This window comes from Neomonachus schauinslandi, chromosome 1 (genome assembly GCF_002201575.2).
Source record: "Neomonachus schauinslandi chromosome 1, ASM220157v2, whole genome shotgun sequence".
Taxonomy (NCBI): Eukaryota; Metazoa; Chordata; class Mammalia; order Carnivora; family Phocidae; genus Neomonachus; species Neomonachus schauinslandi.
The window spans coordinates 163,339,775-163,359,128 of NC_058403.1; the positions used below are offsets into that span (position 1 = coordinate 163,339,775).

The 19,354-nt window shown below is 42.3% G+C and overlaps 1 protein-coding gene across 5 annotated transcripts in view; it reads left to right on the forward strand.

Annotated features, from left to right (window-relative positions):
• Positions 1-19,354, forward strand: part of SEC13 (SEC13 homolog, nuclear pore and COPII coat complex component) — a 42,966-nt gene that overhangs the window by 5,885 nt on the left and 17,727 nt on the right. For 3 of the 5 annotated variants that reach the window (XM_021694880.1, XM_044916435.1, XM_044916438.1), the window contains exons 4-5: positions 2,490-2,641; positions 3,221-3,354. In XM_021694880.1, coding sequence (XP_021550555.1) covers positions 2,490-2,641; positions 3,221-3,354 — 286 coding nt within the window. The remainder of the gene's footprint in view (positions 1-2,489; positions 2,642-3,220; positions 3,355-19,354) is intronic. The other 2 variants (XM_044916442.1, XM_044916446.1) reach the window with 2 other exon arrangements.

Here is a 19,354-nt window from a genome sequence, read left to right on the forward strand (position 1 = left end):
ACACACCGGTCCCAGCCAGGCAGCTGTCCTCAGCAGGATGAATCCCAATTTGGCTTCCCAAAAACCCACCAGAAGACCTTGGGTAAGAGTCAGTCTACCTCTCGAAGACTTCATCTGCTCACCCTCACAATGGGGTGTTGCTGCCTCCTCCCGGATAGAGCCTGTTCACAGCATGTCTTCAGTAGCTACTGCTGCTTTTAAAAGTGGGAAAGAACTTTTTGTTTTTTTGGTTGTTTTTTTTTTAAGTTTAGCCAACATGATCTAAAGTGTCACTCAAAGGCAATAATGTAAGAATAATGTTAATGTAATAAAAAAAAGAATAATGTTAATGTAAGAATGCATTAGTAATTACATAAGTCCTATAATTTTGCCTATTTGCATGCCCTCGGCAGATACTCAGTGAATATTTACAAATGTTTGCTTTCCCCTCTCCCTACAAGATTCTTGAGATCCTGGCTCATTTTTATGGCTACACCTCTACTGCTTTCCCCCAGCCCACTGCCTTTCAAATAAATAGGAGTTCTTAACCTGGGTTCCACAGATCTCCGAGGGTTCTGTGGATAGAATTCAGGGGCTGGTGAACTGGGGCTGAGAAAAAAAAATCACATCTTTATTGTCAGTGACTCAGCTAGTTAGCATTTCCTTCAATGATGGATGTAGGCCAGAAACGACAGTAGTATTCCGAGCACCTGGAACTTTGTTACCAGTAGAAGACACAGATATCTTCATATCACATTGCAGCTACAGTTTTCTCAAAATAGCACTTAGGCTTATCACTACTTTGAAGTGAGAGTGGTTATTAGACCTGCCACTAGAGCTTGTTAGTTAATGTGCTAACAGAGAAGCACATGTATCACTATATTATAAATCCCTCTTTAACATTTTAAATACATATTAGTGTATTTCATTATAATTGGCTTTCCTTTGTAATGCTAGCTCCATGTGTTGTAGCCATTATTCTGAGAAGGGACCAAAGCCTTCAGCAGACTGCACAGGAGAAATTAAGAGCCCTGACAAGTAGGAGCTCGGTACACGGTTGTTAACTGAATTAAGGCATAACTAAGTAGCCATTTGGGGAGAGGGGTGTAGAAGTTCCCCTCTCCCTGAGTGTCAAAGATGGAGTGACTGAGGGGTCAGATGCTACTGGCCCTGTGCAGCCTGCTGCCGGCACTGCCAGAGGAGGTCACACCTGCCCTGTTTTTCTTAACACTGAAAAGATGTGCACTGTCAGAGGGATAAAAAATTCACACCCCCTTCTTTTTTTCCTCAGTTTAATATACTTTTTTTTAAATATATATATTTTTAAGATTTTATTTATTTATCAGAGAGACAGAGGCAGGCAGAGGGAGAAGCAGGCCCCTTGCTGAGCAAGGAGGCCGATGTGGGACTCGATCCCAGGACACTGGGATCGTGACCTGAGCCGAAGGCAGACGCTTAACCGACTGAGCCACCCAGGCGTCCCTTTTTGCCTCAGTTTAAACTATTGCTAGGTGCAGGACATTTTCGTCTCCTGAGAGTTTCCCTGGCAGCTCCTTTGTGAGGCCTGGGTGTTGTCCCAGCCGGAGGGAGGAGGACACTTTTGAGTGTCTGCAGCCCTGGGTTGGAGGAGTGAACAGGGAGCAGCAATACCAGCTGACAGGCATGAATAATTTTTTTCTTTTCTTGTGCCCAGCACTGTTCCAGGCTTTTTATGTGAGTTATCACCTATAGTTCCCCTCATGAGCACACTGTGAAAGAAGTCTTGCTGATATCTCCGTTAGGAGACTAAGCCATAGAAAGGACGTGGCCCGTGCCTAAAGTCAAATAGCTAGAGAATGGGAGTGGGGGTGAAAGAGCCGGGACCGTCACCTGTCTGCCGTGTCACTTCTTGTGTGCTGGGTGCCCACCCTTGCCTGGGCCTGAGAGACGGCCGCAGTACAGAGCCCAGCACCGGGTCTGTGCTCAGAGAGTACTCACCAGGGGAATGCATAAATATCAGAGGAGCAGAGGAGAGCCTGCCCTTAAAGTAAGAGAATAGTAGCGAACATAAAACAGTGCCTGCTCGAAAAGGTAACCATCTGGAAGGATGAGTAGCGATTCACTCTACACATACCTCCTGAGCACTTGTGGTGCGAAGCCTGCATTGACCGGTGCACAGATGAATAGGCCGAGAGGCTTCTCCTGAGGACGGCCCGTGTAGGTGGTGCTGGCTGCAGTGCAGGTCAGGGGAGGGAGGGGCCTGTCAGCTCGGGACAGAGAGGCTCAGAGTCCTGGTTTGTTCTCAAGGCTTCTGTGACGTCTGGGCCTCAGGATCTTCAGTGCCCAACAAAGGTCTCTTTTGGCAGTGACTTCCTATAGCTCTCCCTTCTGAAATTCTCAGGCAGCTCTGTCCTGAGATGCTGTATCTGCCTACCAAGAACGCCATTCAGGTCCGTCCAGGGTAGTGGCTGGCAGAGCACTGCAGGTTCCTGTGACCCATCTGAGCAGCCTCTGACCCTGTCCCCTTGTAGTCATGAGGGTCCTGTGTGGCAAGTGGCCTGGGCCCACCCCATGTATGGCAACATCCTGGCATCCTGCTCCTATGACCGGAAAGTCATTATCTGGAAGGAGGAGAATGGCACCTGGGAGAAGACGCACGAGCACACAGGACACGACTCCTCAGGTACAGTGAGTGTGGTAGGAGCAGGTGGGCGGGGCCTTATTGCCTGGCTGCCACTCCCATGCCCTTCCCCTCGTGATGCTCCTCGTTTGTCCCTTGGGTTTGGTTGGCTTTTCTGTCATCTGTCCACAGCAGAGGTAAGGCCCTGAGACCTAAAGCCAGTCTAAAGCGAAATAAGGAAAAAACAACACAGTGAGGTGTGTGTTTGGTTTTTTTTAATTTTATTCGTTTTAAGTACTGGCCTTTATTTTCAGATTATTGTCTACTTTTTTTCCTAGTTTTATTAATTTATTTTTACTAACATATGGTGTTATATTGGTTTCAGGTATATATTATGATTCATATTTCTATCCATTACTCCATGCTCATTACAGTAAGCGTACTCTTAATCCCCTTTATCTGTTTCATCTCATCCTACTTTTTGTTAAGGTTTTTGAAATTATGATATTCGTAGGTGATAGGTTTTTAAAATCTCGTTATCTTCCTCCTGGTGATCCCTGCAATTTTTTATTTTAAAAATTTAGTAAAATGGTAAACCTGGGAAATCAAAGTCGGCTAACTATGCCTCCCTCCTTCCTGCAGTAAACTCTGTGTGCTGGGCCCCCCATGACTATGGCCTAATATTGGCCTGTGGGAGCTCGGATGGGGCCATCTCCCTGCTGACATACACTGGAGAGGGCCAGTGGGAAGTGAAGAAGATCAACAATGCTCACACTGTAAGTCCAGACCTTGCTGTGTGTGGAGGGTAGCTCTGCGGCCTTGCCATGTGTCTCCTGGAGACTCCCTAGAGAGGTGGCAGGAGTAGTGTCACTGCTGTGCAGGGGGCTGGGAAGGGACTGATGCTCAGACATGCTTGGTGGGTCAGTTTTGAGCCTCTTTATCCTGAAGCCAGACAGACGCTGCATCCAGGGAGGCCAGGCTGTACCAGCCTCATTCAGCACAGGGCAGGGGGTTGGCACAGGTTCCTCCTTGCAGGCTCCCAGATCGCGGAGGGTCAGGGCATTGGCAAGGTGGCAGCAGCAGCCTGTCTCCCTGCTACCTTTGCTGTGGACACTTCAAGTTGACATGCTTGCAGTGGTCATTGAGACCCCCTAGAACTGAGTGGTGTTATAAAGAGAGCATCATAGGAATTCAGTTCCTTGCACTTCCAGTCATTAGATGCTGAAATAGTCAAGAAAGCACTATGGACAGGAATTATCTCACAGTACTTGAGCCCCCACTGTGTGTCAGTCATGTAATCCTCACAAATGTCTGTAAATGAAAGAAGAAACTACCAAATGTACAGACTTGCAAGGTAAGCAGTCCTGTTCCCATTTTATGAGACAGATGAGGGTCAGAAAAAGTAAATGACTTAGAGAAGGTCCTGTGCCGGGGTTAGAGTCCAGAATCTGTGTGCCTTCTCACTAGACAACAGTTCCAGCTTTGGTGGCCCCAGATACTTCTGAAATCTACCCAGATGGAAACTTAGTAGCTCCCCAGCTTGACACTGTACTTATGTACTTCTCAAATTCAGGGGATCCACAGCCTGTCCAGCCCCTAAGACCCCAGGAGCCTATCTCAGAATCTTTACTTGAGGTGCTCAGATTCCCATCTACTGACTGACTTGCCAACATGAATAGGCTGAGAGGCTTCTGGGAAGATGTTGGGGAGTGGCATCACAGCTTTTCAGTCTTTCCTCATCTCTCCATAAAAACCCACAGAGCAGCTAGATCGCACAGCCAAAACCTCATGAACATTTTGAGCAAAACTAAGTAACAAGATATTTCCACAAACTCCAAAATAGAAGCAGAGAGGAATAAACCAGCAACAACCACAAGACTGCATGGTATTGGTATCTGAGCAGGAGGAAGCAATGGGGTGCCTTCTAGCAGATCTGTGAAGGCAAGTACTGCCAAAATAGCCAGCAAGGATTCACTGGAAAGCATAGCTGGCCAGTTTTTTGTTGTTTTGGGGTTTTCTTTAAAGATTTTATTTATTTATTTGTCAGAGAAAGAGAGAGGCAGGCAGAGGGAGAAGCAGGCTCCCCGCTGAGCAATGAGTCCAATGCCGGACTCGATCCCAGGACCCTGGGATCATGACCTGAGCCGAAGGCAGCCGCTTAAAATGACTGAGCCACCCAGGTGTCCCATAGCTGGTCAGTTTAAGAACAGCAGCTAAAACTAGGAGAAGTTTGGGGGTTTCTTTTGTTTTTAACCTTTTTTTTAAATTGATATACAATTGGGGCGCCTGGGTGGCTCAGTCATTAAGCGTCTGCCTTCGGCTCGGCTCATGATTCCAGGGTCCTGGGATCGAGCCCCGCATCGGGCTCCCTGCTCGGCAGGAAGCCTCCTTCTCCCTCTGCCACTCCCCCTGCTTGTGTTCCCTCTCTCGCTGTGTCTCTCTCTTCAAATAAATAAAATCTTTTAAAAAATAAATAAATAAATAAACTGATATACAATTGACTTATCATAAAATTCACCCTTTTTAAAGTGTACAATTCTGTAGGCTTTCGTATATTCACAAAGTTGTGCAGCTGTCACTGTTCATTTTCAGAACTTTTTCATCACCCCAGAAAGAATCCTCATTAGCACTTCTCTCCACTCTGCCCCCTACCTAGGCAGCCACTAATTTACTTTCTGTGTGGATTTGCCTATTCAGGACATTTCCTCTGAGTGGGATCCTACAACACAGGCATACCTTGGAGCTATTGTGGGTTGGTTCCAGACCACTGCAATAAAGGGAATCAGAGGAATTTTTTGGTTTCCCAGTGCATATAAAAGTTACATTTACACTGTCTTACAGTCTTTTAGGTGCAATAATAGCATTGGGTCTAAAAAACAGTGTACGTACTTTAATTAAAATTTACTTTATTGCTGAAAGATGCTAAGAATTATCTCAGTGGTCATCGAGTTGTAATACTTTTTTACTGGTGGAGGGTCTTGCCTCAGTGTTTGGCTGCTGACTGATCGTGGTATTTGAAGGCTGGGTGGCGGTGGTAATTTCTTAAAATAAGACAGCACTGAAGTTTCACACATCAGTTGACTCTTCCTTTCACAGACGATTTCTCTATAACGTGCAATGCTGTTTGATAGCATTTGACCCACACTAGAACTTTTAAAATTGGAGTCCATCCTCTCAAACCCTGCTGCTGCTTTGTCAACTAAATGTATGTAATATTCTAAATCTTTTGTTGTCATTTCAACAGTCTTCACAGCATCTTCAGCAGGAGTAGATTCCATCTCAAGAAACCACTTTCTTTGCTCATATATAAGAAGCAGTTCCTCATCTTGTCGAAGTTTGATCATGAGATCACAGCAGTTCAGTCACATCTTCAGGCTCCGCTTCTAATTCTAGTTCCCTTTCCACCACATCCATAGTCACTTCCTCCCCTGAAGTCTTGAACCCCTCATAGTCATCCATGAGGGTGGGAATCAACTTCTGTTTGTGTTGATATTTTGGCCTCTTCCGTGAATCATAAATGTTCTTAATGACATCTAGAATGGTGAATCCTTTCCAGAAGGTTTTCACTTTACTTTGCCCGGATCCATCAGAGGAATCACTATGGCAGTTATAACCATATTATAATAATAATTAAATAATAGGACTTCAGAGTAGAAATTACTCCTTAATCCATGGAAATTGCTGAATGGATGTTGTGTTAGCTGGCATGAAATTGATATTAATCTCGTACGTCTCCATCAGAGCTCTTGGGTGACCAGGTACATTGTCAGCGAGCAGTAAAATTTTAAAGGAATCTTTGAGTAGTAGGTCTCAAGAGTGGGCTTAAAATACCCAGTAAACCGCATTGTAAACAGATGTGCTGTCATCCAGGCTTTGTTGTTCCATTTATAGATCACAGGCATAGTAGATTTAGCATAATTCTTAAAGACCCTACCATTTTCTGGATGGTAAATGAGCACTGGCTTCAACTTCAAGTCACCAGCTGCATTAGTCCCTAACAAGAGAGTCAGTCTGTCCTTTGAAGCTTTAAAGCCAGGCAAGTCCTAGATGGCATCTTCCAATAGAAGGCCATTTCATCTATGTTGAAAATCTGTTGTTTAGTGTAACCAGCTTCATTAATGATCTCAGCACGATCTCCTGGATAACTTGCTGCTGCTTCTATATTAGCACTTACTGCTTCACCTTGCTCTTTTATGGAGACGGCTTCTTTCCTTCACCCTCAAGAACCACCTCTGCTAGCTTCACACTTCCCTTCTGCAGCTTCCTCACCTCTCTCCGCCTTCACAGAATTACAGAGAGTTGGGGCCTTGCTCCCCATTAGGCTCTGGCTAAGGGAATGTTGTGGCAGGTGTTATCTTCTCTCTAGACCACTACAACTTTCTCCTTAACAGCAATAAGGTTGTTTCACTTTCTTATCATTTGTGTGTTCACTGGAATAGCACTTTTCATTTCCTTCAAGAACTTTTCCTTTGGGGGCACCTGGGTGGCTAGGTCGGTTAAGCGTCTGCCTTCAGCTCGGGTCATGATCTCAGGGTCCTGGGATCGAGCCCCGCATCGGGCTCCCTGCTCGGCGGGAGGCCTGCTTCTCCCTCTCCCACTCCCTCTACTTATGTTCCCTCTCTCGCTGTCTCTCTCTCTGTCAAATAAATAAATAAAATCTTTAAAAAATAAATTAATTAAATTTTTTTAAAAAGGAACTTTTCCTTTGCATTCACAACTTGGCTCTTCAGTGCAAGAGGCCTAGCTTTTTTGGTCTATCTCAGCTTTTGACATACCTTCCTCACTAAGCTGAATCATTTCTAGCTTTTGATTTAAAGTGAGAGACGTGGTCCTCTTACTTGAACACTTAGAGGCCATCGTAGGGTTATTAATTGGCCTAATCTCAATATTGTGTTTCAGGGAATAGGGAAACCCAAGTAGAGGACGAGAGAAGAGAGGAACAGCCAGTAAGTGGAGCAGTCAGAACACACACAACATTTATCAAATAAGCTTGCCATTTTATATGGATATAATTTCATGGCGCCCAGAATAATTGCAGTAGTAACATCAATGATTGCTGATCACCATATAAGAATATAATAATGAAAAAATTTGAAATATTATGAGAATTAACAAAATGTGACATGGAGACACAAAGTGAGCAAATGCTGTTGGAAAAATGGTGCCAATAGACTTGCTTGACAAAGGGTTGCCACACACCTTCAATCTGTAAAAGAATAACTGTGAATCTCAACGTGAAGCACAGTTGAATGAAGTATGCCTATATGTGGCCTTTTGTGACTGGCTTCTCTCACTCAACATGTTTTCAGGGTTCGTATCATAGTATGTATTAGTGCTTTATACCTATGGCTGTATGATATTCAAGCATGTGAATTTACATATATTGTTGAGCCATTTATCAACTAATGGATATCTTCAGCCATTATGAATAATGCTGCTATGAACATATATTTTTGTGAGCGTATGTTTTTAATTTTCTTGGGTATATACTTAGGAGTAGAATTACTAACTCATGGATACCTGGGTGGCTCAGTCAGTTAAGCATCTGCCTTGGACTCAGGTCATGATTTCAAGGTCCTGGGATTGAGCCCATCAGGCTCCCTGCTCGGCGGAAGGTCTGCTTCTCCCTCTCTCTCTGCCTCTTCCCCGCTGCTCATGTTCTTTCTGTCTCTCTCTTTCAAACAAAATCTTTTTTAAAAGATTTTTTTTAGGGGCGCCTGGGTGGCTCAGTAGTTAAGCGTCTGCCTTCGGCTCAGGTCATGATCCCAGGGTCCTGGGATCGAGCCCCGCATCGGGCTCCCTGCTCCACGGGAAGCCTGCTTCTCCCTCTCCCACTCCCCCTGCTTGTGTTCCCTCTCTCGCTGTGTCTCCCTCTGTCAAATAAATAAATAAAATCTTTAAAAAAAAAAGATTTTTTTTAAATCTTTTAAAAAGTCGGAAAGTCCCTGTTTAACTTTTTTTTATGTTATGTTAATCACCATACCTTACATCATTAATTTTTGATGTAGTGTTCCATGATTCATTGTTTGCATATAACACCCAGTGCTCCATTCAATACGTGCCCTCTTTAATACCCATCACCAGGCTAACCCATCTTCCCACCCCCCTCCCCTCTAGAACCCTCAGTTTGTTTCTCAGAGTCCATAGTCTCTCATGGTTCGTCTACCCCTCCGATTTCCACCCCCTTCATTTTTCCCTTCTTTTTTTTTTTTTTTTAACATGCATTATTTGTTTCAGAGGTACAAGTCTGATTCATCAGTCTTACACAATTCACAGCGCTCACCATAGCACATACCCTCCCCAATGTCTATCACCCAGCCACTCCATCCCTCCCACCCCCCACCACTCCAGCAACCCTCAGTTTGTTTCCTGAGATTAAGAATTCCTCATATCAGTGAGGTCATATGATACATGTCTTTCTCTGATTGACTTATTTCGCTTGGCATAATACCCTCTAGTTCCATCCACGTTGTTGCAAATGGCAAGATTTCATGGTTTTTTGTTTTTTGTTTTTAAGATTTTATTTACTTGACAGATACACAGTGAGAGAAGGAACACAAGCAGGGGGAGTGGGAGAGGGAGAAGCAGGCTTCCTGCAGAGCAGGGAGACCAACGCAGGACTCAATTCCAGGACCCTGGGATCATGACCTGAGCCGAAGGCAGATGCCTTAACACTAAGCCACCCAGGCGCCCCATCATGGTTTGTTTGGTTTTTTTTGATGGCTCCATAATATTCCATTGTATATATATACCACATCTTCTTTATCCATTCATCTGTCGATGGACATCTTGGCTCTTTCCTTAGTTTGGCTATTGTGGATATTGCTGCTATAAACATTGGGGTGCACATACCCCTTCGGATCACTACATTTGTATCTTTGGGGTAAATACCCAGTAGTGCAATTGCTGGATCATATAGTAGTTCTATTTTCAACTTTTTGAGAAACCTCCATACTGTTTTCCACAGTGGTTGCACCAGCTTGCATTCCCACAAACAGTGTAGGAGGGTTCCCTTTCTCCGCATCCTCACCAACATCTGTCATTTCCTGACTCGTTAATTTTAGCCATTCTGACTGGTGTGAGGTGGTATCTCATTGAGGTTTTGATTTGGATTTCCCTGATGCCGAGCGATGTTGAGCACTTTTTCATGTGTCTGTTGGCCATTTGGATGTCTTTGGAAAAATGTCTGTTCATGTCTTCTGCCCATTTCTTGATTGGATTCTTTGTTCTTTGGGTGTTGAGTTTGATAAGTTCTTTATAGATTTTGGATACTAGCCCTTTATCTGATATGTCATTGCAAATATCTTCTCCCGTTCTTTCGGTTGTGTTTTGGTTTTGTTGACTGTTTCCTTTGCTGTGCAAAAGCTTTTTATCTTGATGAAGTCCCAATAGTTCATTTTTGCCCTTGCTTCCCTTGCCTTTGGCGATGTTTCTAGGAAAAAGTTGCTGTGGCTGAGGTCGAAGAGGTTGCTGCCTGTGTTCTCCTCTAGGATTTCGATGGACTCCTGTCTCACATTTAGGTCTTTCATCCGTTTGGAGTCTATTTTTGTGTGTGGTGTAAGGAAATGGTCCAGTTTCATTCTTCTGCATGTGGCTGTCCAATTTTCCCAACACCATTTGTTGAAGAGACCGTCTTTTTTCCATTGGACATTCTTTCCTGCTTTGTCGAAGATTAGTTGACCATAGAGTTGAGGGTCCATTTCTGGGCTTTCTATTCTGTTCCATTGATCTATGTGTCTGTTTTTGTGCCAGTACCATACTGTCTTGATGATGACAGCTTTGTAATAGAGCTGGAAGTCCGGAATTGTGATGCCACCAGCTTTGCTTTTATTTTTCAACATTCCTCTGGCTATTCAGGGCTGGTTCCATACACATTTTAGGATTATTTGTTGGATTTCTTTGAAAAAAGTTGATGGTATTTTGATGGGGATTGCATTGAATGTGTAGATTGCTCTGGTAGCATTGACATCTTCACAGTATTTGTTCTTCCAATCCATGAGCATGGAACGTTTTTCCATTTCTTTGTGTCTTCCTCAGTTTGTTTCATGAGTATTTTATAGTTTTCTGAGTACAGATTCTTTGCCTCTTTGGTTAGACTTATTCCTAGGTATCTTATGGTTTTGGGTGCAACTGTAAATGGGATTGACTCCTTAATTTCTCTTTCTTCTGTCTTGTTGGTGTATAGAAATGCCACTGATTTCTGTGCATTGATTTTATATCCTGCCACTTTACTGAATTCCTGTATGAGTTCTAGCACTTTTGGGGTGGAGTCTTTGGGGTTTTCCACATAAAGTATCATGTCATCTGCAAAGAGTGAGAGTTTGACTTCTTCTTTGCCGATTCGGGTGCCTTTGATTTCTTTTTGTTGTCTGATTGCTGTGGCTAGGACTTCTAGTACTATGTTGAATAGCAGTGGTGAAAGTGGACATCCCTGCCGTGTTCCTGACCTGAGGGGAAAAGCTCTCAGTTTTTCCCCATTGAGAATGATATTCACTGTGGGCTTTTCATAGATGGCTTTTATGATATTGAGGTATGTACCCTCTATCCCTACACTCTGAAGAGTTTTGATCAAGAAAGGATGCTGTACTCTGTCAAATGCTTTTTCTGCATCTATTGAGCGGATCATATGGTTCTTGTTTTTTCTTTTATTAATGTATTGTATCACATTGATTGGTTTGCGGTTGTTGAACCAACCTTGCAGCCCAGGAATAAATCCCACTTGGTTGTGGTGAATAATCCTTTTAATGTACTGTTGGATCCTATTGGCTAGTATTTTGGTGAGAATTTTTGCATCCTTTGTTCATCAGGGATATTGGTCTGTAAATTCTCCTTTTTGATGGGGTCTTTGATTTTGGGATCAAGGTAATGGTGGCCCCATAAAACGAGTTTGGAAGTTTTCCTTCCATTTCTATTTTTTGGAACAGTTTCAGAAGAATAGGTATTCTTCTTTAAATGTTTGGTAGAATTCCCCTGGGAAGCCATCTGGCCCTGGGCTCTTGTTTGTTGGGAGATTTTTTATTACTGCTTCAATTTCCTTAGTGGTTATAGGTCTGTTTAGGTTTTCTGTTTCTTCCTGGTTCAGTTTTGGTAGTTTATACATCTCTAGGAATGTATCCCTTTCTTCCAGATTATCTAATTTGCTGGCATATAGTTGCTCATAATATGTTCTTATAATTGTTTATATTTCTTTGGTGTTGGTTGTGATCTCTCCTCTTTCATTCATGATTTTATTTGGGTCATTTCTCTTTTGTTTTTGGTAAGCCTGGCCAGGGGTTTATGAGTCTTATTAATTCTTTCAAAGAACCAGCTCCTAGTTTCGTTGATCTGTTCTACTGTTCTTTTGGTTTCTATTTCATTGATTTCTGCTCTGATCTTTATTATTTCTCTTCTCCTGCAGGGTTTAGGCTTTATTTGCTGTTCTTTCTCCAGCTCCTTTAGGTGTAGGGTTAGGTTGTGTATTTGAGACCTTTCTTGTTCTTGAGAAAGGCTTGTATTGCTATATACTTTCCTCTTAGGACCGCCTTTGCTGCATCCCAAAGATTTTGAATAGTTGTGTTTTCATTTTCATTTGTTTCCATGCATTTTTTTAATTCTTCTTTAATTTCCTGGTTGACCCATTCATTCTTTAGTAGGATGCTCTTTAGCCTCCCCATGTCTTTGAGTTCTTTCCGACTTTCCTCTTGTGATTGAGTTCTGGTTTCAAAGCATTGTGGTCCGAAAATATGCAGGGAATGATCCCAATCTTTTGGTACCAGTTGAGACCTGATTTGTGACCTAGGATGTGATCTATTCTGGAGAATGTTCCATGGGCACTAGAGAAGAATGTGTATTCTGTTGCTTTGGGATGGAATGTTCTGAATATATCTGTGAAGTCCATTTGGTCCAATGTGTCATTTAAAGTCTTTATTTCCTTGTTGATCTTTTGCTTAAATGATCTGTCCATTTCAGTGAGGGTGGTGTTAAAGTCCCCTACTATTCTTGTATTGTTGTCGATGTGTTTCTTTGATTTTGTTATTAATTGGCTGCTCCCATGTTAAGGGCATAGATATTTACAATTGTTAGATCTTCTTGTTGGATGGACCCTTTAAGTATGATATAGTGTCCTTCCTCATCTCTTATCATAGTCTTTGGTTTAAAATCTAATTTGTCTGCTATAAGGATTGCCACCCCAGCTTTCTTTTGGTGTCCATTAGCATGGTAAATGGTTTTCCACACCCTCACTTTCAATCTGGAGGTGTCTTTGGGTCTAAAATTAGTCTCTTGCAGACAGCATATTGATGGGTCTTGTTTTTTTTATCCAATCTGATAGCGTGTGTCTTTTGATTGGGGCATTTAGCCCATTTACATTCAGGGTAACTATTGAAAGATAGGAATTTAGTGCCATTGTATTGCCTGTAAGGTGACTGATACTGTATGTTGTCTCTGTCCCTTTCTGGTCTCTCTTACTTTTAGGCTCTCTCTTTGCTTAGAGGATCCCTTTCAATATTTCTTGTAGGGCTGGTTTCGTGTTTGCAAATTCTTTTAGTTTTTGTTTGTCCTGGAAGCTTTTTACCTCTCCTTCTATTTTCAATGACAGCCTAGATGGATATAGTATTCTTGCCTGCATATTTTTCTCGTTTAGTGCTCTAAATACATCATGCCAGTCCTTTCTGGCCTGCCAGGTCTCTGTGGATAGGTCTGTTGCCAATCTAATGTTTCTACCATTGTAGGTTACATATCTCTTCTCCCGAGCTGCTTTCAGGGTTTTCTCTTTGTCTATGAGACTTGTAAGTTTTACTATTAGATGTCGGGGTGTTGACCTATTTTTATTGATTTTGAGGGGGGTTCTCTGTGCCTCCTGGATTTTGATGCCTGTTTCCTTCCCCAAATTAGGGACATTCTCTGCTATAATTTGCTCCAATATACCTTCTGCCCCCCTCTCTTTCTTCTTCTTCTGGGATCCCAAATATTCTAATACTGTTTCATCTTATCGTATCACTTATCTCTCGAATTCTGCCTTCCTGATCCAGTAGTTGTTTTTCTTTTTCTCAGCTTCTTTATTCTCCATCATTTGGTCTTCTGTATCACTGATTCTCTCTTCTGCCTCATTTATCCTAGCAGTTAGAGCCTCCATTTTTGATTGCACCTCATTAATAGCCTTTTTGATTTCGACTTGGTTTGATTTTAGTTCTTTTATTTCTCCAGAAAGGGTTTCTCTAGTATTTTCCATGCTTTTTTCAAGCCAGCTAGTATCTTTATAATCTCATTCTGAATTCTAGTTCTGACATCTTACTAATGTCCATATTGATTAGGTCTCTGGCAGTCGGGACTGCCTCTTGTTCTTTTTTTTTTGAGGTGAGTTTTTCCATCTTGTCCTTTTGTCTAAAGGAGAACAGATGAATGAGAGAACAAAATGCTAACAGGGTAACAATGACCCCAGAAAAATATACACTAAACAAATCATAGGAGACCTGAAACCAGGGGAAAAGAAAGGGAAAGAAAAAAGAAAAAAAAAAAAGAATATGATCAAATATGATCAGGCTGGTGAATAGATCAGTGCCACACACTAGATTTTGGGCGTATTTTGGTCTGTTAGAAGAAAGTGCCTCCCAAAATTTTAAAGAAAGAATAGCTTATATATGTACAAAAATAAAGGTAAAAACGATGAAGGGATAGAATATGACTGTAAAGATGAATATTATAAAAGATTTTATAAAAGGAATTGATAAGTTGGTTGAAAAAAGAAAGAAGAGAAATTAAAAAAAAAAAAAAGGGAGAGAATGTGATCAGGCAGGAGACTAGAACAAAGCCATACACTAGAGACTTAGGGTATATTTTGGTCTGTTAGAAGAAACTGTATCCCAAAATTTTAAAGAGAGAACAACTTAGATATATACAAAAAATAAGGTTAACTACAATGAAGGGATAGAATATGACTGAAAAAGGGAAAAAGAAAAAAGAAAAAGAAAATTTAAAAAATTAACTTTGAAAGACTAAAGAATTATGGTAAAAAAAGCCATGAATTCTATGTGCAGTATTCCCCTAGCGCTGGAGTTCTGCCGTTCTCATGGATCGGTAAACTTGGTCTTGGCTGGCTGTTCTTGCTGATCTTCTGGGGGAGGGGCTTGTTGCCATGGTTCCCAAATGTCTTTGCCGGAGGCAGAATTGCCCCGCCCTTGCCCGGTCTGGGCTAAGTAATCTGCTTGGGTTTGCTCTTGGGAGTTTTTGTTCCCTGCAAGCTTTCCCTTCAGCTTTGGAGGCCGAGAGTGAAAATGGCGGCCTCCCAATCTCCGCCCCGGAGGAGCCGAGAACTCGGGGCCCTGCTCCTCAGTGCACCCCCAGAGAAAAGCAGTCAGTCACTCCCGTCTCTCTGGTCTCCGGCTGCACTCCATGCTCACCTGGCCTGTGACCTTGCGTTTCTATCTCTGGCACCCGAGCCCGTGTGGAGTCTCCAAACCCAGCAGATCCCTGCGGTGCGCTCCCACGCCACTCCTCCCGGGGGAGGAAGGGGAGTCTCCCCGGATCTGCCGCTTGTTGGGTCCCTGCTGGAGGAGCAGTGGCCCGACTGTGCCGCGGATCACGGTTTATGGCAACCCCGAGCTGAGAGCCCACTCCTCGGCTCCGTCTCTGCAGTCGGCTTCCCCGCTCCGATCCCTGGGAGCTCTGCCGCACTCAGGCACCCCTGGTCTTTCTGTGACCCCGAGGGTCCTGAGACCACACTGTCCCAGCATCTCGGTTCCACCCCCACTTAGCCACTGGAGTGAAGTCCCTCAGCGGAGCCCACTTCTAAAAGTTCTGATTTTGTGCTCCACGGCTCTCTCACTTGCCAGAAGCGGAGCCCCCCTCCCCCGCCGTCTATCCTCCCGAATATCGCCTCGGATTCACTTCTCCGCACGTCCTACCTTCCAGAAAGTGGTCGCTTTTCTGATGAGAGACTTGTTGCTCTTCTTTTCTTCGATCTCCTGTTGAGTTTGTAGGTGTTCAGAATGGTTTGATCCCTATCCAGCTGAATTCCTGAGACCAGACGAAATTCAGGTCTCCTACTCCTCCGCCATCTTGCTCCTGGACCTCTGTTTAACTTTTTTTGAGATACTGCTAAACTGTTTTCCAAGTTAACCGTACCATTTTACATGGCTTCCAGCACTGTATAAGGGTTTCAGTTTCTCCACATCTTTGTCAACTCTTGTTGTCCTCTTTTTTTTTTTTTTTTGGTTATAGCCATCCAGTTGGGTGTGAAGTGGTACCTCACTGTGGCTTCAGTTTACATTTCTCTAATGACTAATATTAGGCACATTTTCACATGCTTACTGGCCATCTGTATTATCTTTGGAGAACTCACCAGGAGGGGTTTTGTACTATATTATACCAGGTGAGTGCAAGCCTCCCACACTAAGAAAGATTAAAGGGGCTTGTAGAAATCTGACCTTTATAACCCATCAAGGCTTGCTTCCATGACAGGGCCTCTTGTAAGGAGAAACTGGGAGTGAAATCAAAATTGAGCAGGAGCGAGACACAGGAAAAGGAAAGAGAATATAGACCAAAGTCGGGGGAACAGAGCCAAGAAATCCTGAAAGCAGGTTGTCACACCTGTCAACACATACATTAAACAGACTTCTTACCTTGAAAGGCTTTCCTGAACCTCACTTTGTCAGGAAAACTAATTTCAAATAAAAGTAACAGAAAAGTATTTGAGGTGAAATCACATAAAGTTTGACTCAGAAAAAAGGAAGAGAATATAGAAACTGGTTTGGAGGCTGGTGGGCAGCATGTTACTTCAGAAGTTTCTAATTTAAGAGGGGATGAGGTAAGCGGGCTATAAGGGGTTTTGACTAATTTACACTCTTCTGAATGTATATAATGTACATTATACTCTTCTGAATGTATATAATGTACATGAGGAATTTTTAGGAGCTTTAACTTTAATCAAATTCCTGAGCGTTCTGAATGTTTCGAAGATGTTTCTTAGGAAAAAAAAATTTTTTCCAGGAGGGCGATGGGGGGATGGGTGAAATAGACAGTGGGGATTAAGAAGTGCACTTGCCATGATGAGCACCATCACCCACTATTGAAATGAAGCTAAGAAACCTTTTTCAAATATTATAAGATGTGAAAAAATACCATAAGTCAAAATTAGAAAAACTCCAAAATGAGGTGACAGAATTTAGGAAAGAATTAGAAATAAAAAATCATTTCAGTAATAAAGACTAAATTAGAAGGAATACAGGAGCAAATAAGTACAACAGATAAGGCCTTAAGAGCAATAAATTGTGAAAAGAGGAAATTTTTTTTTTAAGATTTTATTTATTTATTTGACAGAGAGCGAGAGCAGGAACACAAGCACTCTGCCCCTCTCCCCTGCTCGAGCGTGCTTGCTCTCTCTCTTACTCTCTCTCAAATAAATAAATAAAATCTTTAAAACAAAAAAAAGGTCCATCCACATTGTTGAAGTTGGCACAATTTCATTTTTTATGGTTGAATAATATTCCATTGTACATATATATACCACATTTTCTTTTTTTATTCTTCCATCAGTGGACACTTAGGTTGCTTCCATGTCTTAGCTGTTGTAAATAATGTGCAGGGAACATAGGGGTGCAGATATCAAATTAGTGTTTTTGTTTTCTTTGGATAAATACCCAACAGTGGAATTGCTGGATCATATGGTATTTCTCTTCTTAATTTTTTGAGGAACCTGTTTTCCATAATGGCTACACCAATTTACACTCCCACCAACAGTTCATGAGGATTCCCTTTTTTCCCACATATTCAGCAACCCTTGTTATTTCTTGTCTTTTTTTTTTTTTTTTTTTTTTTTTTAAAGATTTTATTTATTTATTCATGAGAGACAGAGAGAGAGAGGCAGAGGGAGAAGCAGGCTCCCAAGGAGCAGAGAGCCCGATGCGGGACTCGATCCCAGGACCCTGGGATCATGACCTGAGCCGAAGGCAGACGCTTAACCATCTGAGCCACCCAGGCGCCCATTTCTTGTCTTTTTGATACTATCATTCTGACTGGTGTGAGGTGATACCTCATTGTGGTTTTGATTTGCATTTGAATAGTGATGCTGGGCATCTTTTCATATATCTGTTCGTCATCAGTATGTCTTTGGGAAAATGTGTATTCAGGTCCTTTGCCTTTTTTTTTTAAGATTTTATTTGTCAGGGAGAGAGAGAGCACAAATAGGGGGAGCAGCAGGTAGAGGGAGAAGCAGGCTCCCCTCTGAGCAAGGAGCTGTGGGATCATGACCTGAGCCAAAGGCAGACCCTTAACTGACTGAGCCACCCAAGCGTCCCTCTCTGCCCATTTTTAATCAGATTATTTATTTGGAGGTTGAGTTGCAGAGTTCTTCAGGGTACTGTTGTCCCCACAGAATGAATTTGGAAGAATTCATTCCTGTTTTTTATTTTTGGAATAGTTTGAGAAGACTCATTCTTTAAATGTTTGGTAGAGAGTCACCTAACTGACTCAGTGGAGCACACAACTCTTGATCTTGGGGTTGTGAGTTTGAACCCCACATTGGGTGAAGACATTACTTAAAATCTTTTTTAAAATAAAAAATAAATGTTTGGTAGAATTCACCTGTGAAGCCATCTAGTCCTGGACTTTTGTTGTAAGTCTTTTGATTACCAATTCAATTTCATTACTAGTAATAAGTGTTCAGATTTTGTTTCTTCTTCATTCAGTCTTGGAACATTGTATATTTCTAGGAATTTATTCATTTCTTCTAGGTGGTTCAGTTTGTTGGCATATAACTTTTCATAGTAGTCTCATAATCCTGTGTATTTCTGTAGTATAGGTTGTAATTTTTCCTTTTTCATTTCTGATTTTGAGTCCTGTCTTGATGAGTCTGGCCAAAGGTTTATCAATTTTTTTTTTATCTTTTGGAAGAAACAGCTCTTTCACTGATCTTTTCTGTTGTTTGTCTCTGTTTTGTTTATTTCCTTTCTGATTTTTATTATTTCCTTCCTTTTACTACCTTTGGGCTTTGTTTGTTCTTTTTCTAGTTCCTTTAGGTGTAAGGTTAGATTGAGATTTTTCTTGAGGTAGACCTGTATCACAATTGATTCTCCTCTTAGAATTCCTTTTGCTGGGGCACCTGGGTGGCTCAGTCATTAAGCATCTACCTTCGGCTCAGGTCATTATCCCAGGGTTCTGGGATCGAGCCCTGCATCAGGCTCCCTGCTCAGCGAGAAGCCTGCTTCTCCCTCTCCCACTCCCCCAAATAATAAATAAATAAAATCTTTAAAAAAATAATAAGTCCTCTTGCTGCATCCCAAAGATTGTGAACCATTGTGTTTCCATTTTCATTTTTCTCCAGGTATCTTTTTTATTTTTTCTTTGATTTCTTCATTGACCAATTGGATGTTTAGTAGCATGTTGTTTAGTCTCCATGTGTTTATATTTTTTCAACTTTTAAAAATTAATCCCTTTGTCATGATGTAATACCCTTCATCTCTTGTTACAGTCTTTGTTTTAAAGTCTATTCTCAGGGTGCCTGGGTGGCTCAGTCGGTTAAGCATCTAACTCTTGATCAGCTCAGGTCTTGATCTCAGGGTCATGAGTTCAAGCCCCACGTTGGGCTCCACGCTAGGCATGGAGCTTTTATTTATTTATTTTTTTTTTAAGATTTTATTTATTTATTTAACTGACAGAGAGAGAGAGACAGCTAGAGAAAGAACACAAGTAGGCAGAGTGGGAGAAGGAGAAACAGGCTTCCCGCCAAGCAGGGATCCTGATGCGGTACTCGATCCCAGGACCCTGGGATCATGACCTGAGCTGAAGGCAGCCGCTTAACCA